Raw genomic sequence first — 4735 nt, 5'->3', positions numbered from 1 at the left:
AGGAGCTCTAAACAAGTTAAAGTGTCAATAATTTAAATACAAGGGTGCAGGTAAGTGAAAGGGTTTCATAGGTCTAAAAAAACGGATCGTAAACAAAAAGGTTACAAAAATAACAAACTGTATCAGTCTTGTTTTAAGATTTTTTGGCTGACATCATTATTACCCCTGTTTTCTCTATCTATCATCTTTGTTTGAATATTTGAGTACTTTACTGAAGTATTCTGAACTTTTTATGGATTAATATGTATCAAACTCCGTTGCCAGTAGCAACTTAAAGATAGTTTTACCATCTGCAGGAAATCACACGCAGTTCTTAAGTTCTGACTGTCTAGCTGCTTGTATTTCTTCCTCTACCCCCTTTCCCTTAAGTTTCCCCCTGTAATGAGTACAAACAGACGAGGGGGCAAAGGGTCATGAAGCATTTCCCTTTATCATTTATTTATTTAGTTAGTTCATGATATTATTTACTTTCTGCATTGGCCTGTTTTGCTCTGATTTATTTCAGTTGTGCTAAAAACACAGAGTATCCTTTACCTGCAGATATTGTGTTTCCACACCTTTGGTGTCAGGCAGCTGTGTAAAGTATCACTGCATTACACCACAATGTGTGCCAGAGACATACATTATACATACATTTACTGACTAGGGTTCAGTTCAGATAGAGCCTATGCTCTCTGACTCACATAACAAAATAGGATCTCTTATTTGGAAAAAAAAAAAAAAGTTTTGCAAATGGGGAGTAACAGTAGAATCAGTTAGTGATGTAAAAATAGATACGTATTTAAAAATTAATCGAGCAGCTGCAGTATCGTTTGAAAATCACAGATATGAACAAGATTATGTTGGTTAAAAGGTATAAAATCAACCAAGAAGTAAATCGATTTCTGGCAAACTGCAGTTTCTGTCTGTTTTTTTTACCGTCTTTGTCTTTTTATGTAGATGCGATGCAAACAAACAGACGTCCAATCATAAGATTGCTTCTTCTGAGTTAATACATGAATAAATGCTTCTGTCAAGTGTCATGCATTATTATTTACGGCTTTGATTATCATATGAAAAAGAAATATCTAAATTTTAGCATTTTTGGTAAAAGAATCAGACTGTATTGTATCGTCAAAGTTAGTTGAATACTTTTTGTATTGATTTGTGGATCATATATCAAGATGCGTATCGAATCGTGTGAGACAGAAAGATACACACACCTAAAATGTACTGTTCTATAATAATGGTAAATATTCTTTACTCAATGAATAAAGATAAGTGGTAACACTAAAATTACAACTGAAGATTTTTTTAATTTTTAAAAATGTATTTATTAATAAAAAAAATGAAAAGATATACATGTAAGTCGAAGCAAAAATGTTTTTCAAAATAAATCAAAAGAAAATCTTGGAAACATATTTCTGTCAATGATATGTAGGTTTGTGTGTGTTTACACGTAAATACATTTTGAATAAATTAAAAAAATAATAATAAATTAACCAAGCTTAGAGCCCTATGTTACATTAGTATGCTTATTGTACTTCATTTTAAATGGATATTTCAGTATCTTACTGTAATAAATAATTACAAAAAATGGACGAAATCTCTTGGATTCTATCATTTTAAAAATACAACATTTTTAGTTTTTTTTTTTGTTTAGAGACATCGCATTCATTTAATCATGTTATTTTTCTGTCTTAGACGAGAGAGCATCAACAGAATCTTGAACAGCATGAGTCTGGAGCAGCGGGAGGCATTCGGCTTGTGGTACAGCAAAGGTATGTCTCCATCCGACATCATCAAAGGTCAGCAGTCGCTCATCCGAGACTCTGGAAACTTGATCGCCTACCTCCCCTTCCCGAGCTTCCAACACCTCTCCGCTGCTCAGGTAACAGCTGTCAGAGCTCCGACACCTGTCTGAGAAACCTAAGAAGGCAGAACACAGTTTGATTAGCCGTCAGGGCGCAGCAGAGACCCGTGGTCACACACTGGTCAATGGAAAAGAATAACGTCCTTCTTCTTTTCATCAGTGCGTGTCACACAGCACACTTGTGGTTTTCTAATTTGTTGCATAAAAGTAGAAACGCATGTATTAAAGATGATGCTATCGGTATAAAATTCACCTTTTCAGAAATGTATAGAACATGTTGGAAAATTTTAATTTTTATTTAGCTCTAAAAAGTATCAATACTTTACAGAAGGTTCAATTTAATTTTTTTGGTCAAGAAACTAAATATTTTAGAAATTATGATTCTGCAGATTCATAATGTGAAACTTTCAGGCATGACTAAAAAAGCTTTCACATCTGTCCCTGTGTGTTTCTGCAGCTGTTAGATGGACTGAATGTGCTGCAGAAGAACACCTTAACCCCTGTAAGGAAGGAGTTCATAGCAAGCACAGTCATCGGTACCTACAAGAACCTGACCGCTCAGGACTTTATCAGGTCAGAATGATCATGTTAGGGCATTTATAACCTTTCTGGGCAAGTGCATGTTTTATTTCAATCATTCTGCTCACGTTTATGGTTAAAAATCTTCAATTCTAGGCTGGGGAATATCTCATGCATGGCAGAGCCAGCAGACCTCCTTGCATACAATAACACTGAGGCCTTTCGAGTCATCCAGGACACCCTCATGAACTGTGCACTCAAAGGAATCAGCATGCCCAGCCAGCTGGTATGCAGACGAGCAAAAAAGCTGCTTTTATTCATTTGAAGTTCACATGCACACTAACGTTTTTCTTTTTTTTTTTTTTTTACATGGATTTTAGATCTCTATTGTCTTAAGGAACAGCCCAGAGCTGCAGACCCCATCCTCACTCACGTCTGACCGGCTGACAGAGATCGCCCCCCTCCTCCCTTTGGTAGGAGGGGCTTTCCTGCAGAGACTCACAGCATCACAACTGCTCCCTGCCCTACCTGCCCTCAGCGCCACCCCCTTCACTGCAGCACAGGTAGAGCTTTCATTTCAACACTCATACTTACTGTGCACGCATAATCTAATGCAGTGTTTTTCAACCAGTGTGCCGCGGCACACTAGTGTGCCGTGAGAGATGGTCAAGTGTGCCGCGGGAAATTAAACGTTTTCACATATCTAAAACATTTACCATCACTCTGGTATACGCTCTGTGTTCATCCAAACGGCCCTGATTTAACACTAGATAGTATTGAATATGCAAGATGGTAAAATAAATATTTCTTTGATTCTATAAATTACTAATAAGAATGATGTTGCCGCAATCCTGCCGTAAAACTAGCCTCAAACTCAGCTTTTAGAAAAGTCCCACCCCCTTCAACTGTCTCCGCCAATCATTGTTGGAGGCTTGATCACATGTCATCAATCTGACCAATCAGAAGTGGTTAACGTCCTCACTTCCTTGTTCTGATTCGGCTCATAAAGTCTCTCAGTTCCAACTAAAATAACAGCTAAAGCTCGTGTTTAGCGGTTTAGCTTCCAGCGGGATCCGACGTCAGACAGTTTAAAAAGTGAACAAAATAATGAAGCTCAGAGACGACAGTATGACGGCATCTGCGTGAGTTTATGCACTACATCCCCCGAGATGCATTGGGTTAAGTGTGCGCGCTGAGCGCTGGGTGGAGGAGTAGAGGACGTTCAGCAGCGCAAGAGCCAAGTAGGGAGAGAGATAGAGAGAAAACAACAACACAAAATGTAAAGAAAATGAGAGACATTAGAAAACGAAAAAAACTGGAATCATTTGACTTTTCTTGATAGTATGAAGGAACAGAGTCTGCAGAAAATATTCTATATGTGTATATATATATATTCTGTATATATTTATGACTCCTCAATCAACCTGTCCAGACATCTGAGAACTGAGAGAAGAATCCAGGTTAGATCCACAAAGTTGAAACTCTTTTGTCTTTCTTAATGTCAATGTGAATAAAAGTCTTGATTTAGTGGTTTTTGCACAATTCAATTTGTATTTGGGTCGTGGTTGCAGAGTTTTGTGTTGTTCACTTCAAATGCGTTTAAAAAGAAAAAAGCTTTAAATGTGTAGAGTTAAAAACTGAATTGTTATTACTTCTTTTATCATTCATTTTGTACATTCTATCTGGAAGGGATAAATAACAGCATATACATAATTTACACTTCATATGAATAAAAACATATTTACATCATGGATTTTGTGCATAATCTTATCTAGTAGTTTATAATGAATCAAACAAAGCGAACAACAACCTAAAAAGCCATTTGGTAGCCAAAAGAGCCGCTGTTTTAGGAAAATGAATGCAAAAGAATTGAATTTTAAGCCAGAATTCTCATCACTATTGTGGAGGGAAACAAGAAAAGAACGTTGTTTTTACTTTGTCCGATAGCTTTGGAAGTATCTAAAAAAAAAGAGGGGAAAAAAACATTCATAAAAACTGATTATTTAGAAGTATTTTGTTTAGATTTTTTTTAACCATTCATTAATGATAATAAATGTAGACTGTTTTGACGAGATATACGTTTAACTTGAGCAAATTGATTAATGATGCTTCCTACATATATAAAAAATGTACTCTAGATTGTGGAGGGACTGTACATCAATGCATACTATTTTTTTTACCTTTTTTAATACTAGTGTGCCGCAGGATTTTTTTCATGGAAAAAGTGTACCTTGGCTCAAAAAAGGTTGAAAAACACTGATCTACATCACCTTATTCATGTTCATACATTCCCATAAGCCAACTTATGGAGGAGAAATACTTTGAGATGGACAGAAACTAAAGTGTTGACTCTCTGACTGTTCA

General features: G+C 36.2%; 1 protein-coding gene across 1 annotated transcript in view; it reads left to right on the top strand.

Moving 5' to 3' along the window:
* Window positions 1-2330: 2330 nt before the first annotated feature.
* strc1 (stereocilin 1) overlaps window positions 2331-4735 on the top strand; it is a gene marked incomplete in the record, with an annotated part of 12452 nt that continues 10047 nt past the window's right edge. The window contains 2 exon segments of the mRNA XM_036210047.1: window positions 2331-2657; window positions 2752-2934. Of these exon segments, the coding sequence (XP_036065940.1) occupies window positions 2547-2657; window positions 2752-2934 (294 nt within the window).

This window comes from Oryzias melastigma, linkage group LG3, assembly GCF_002922805.2.
Source record: "Oryzias melastigma strain HK-1 linkage group LG3, ASM292280v2, whole genome shotgun sequence".
Taxonomy (NCBI): Eukaryota; Metazoa; Chordata; class Actinopteri; order Beloniformes; family Adrianichthyidae; genus Oryzias; species Oryzias melastigma.
This window is presented reverse-complemented; position numbering and strand designations above follow the sequence as displayed.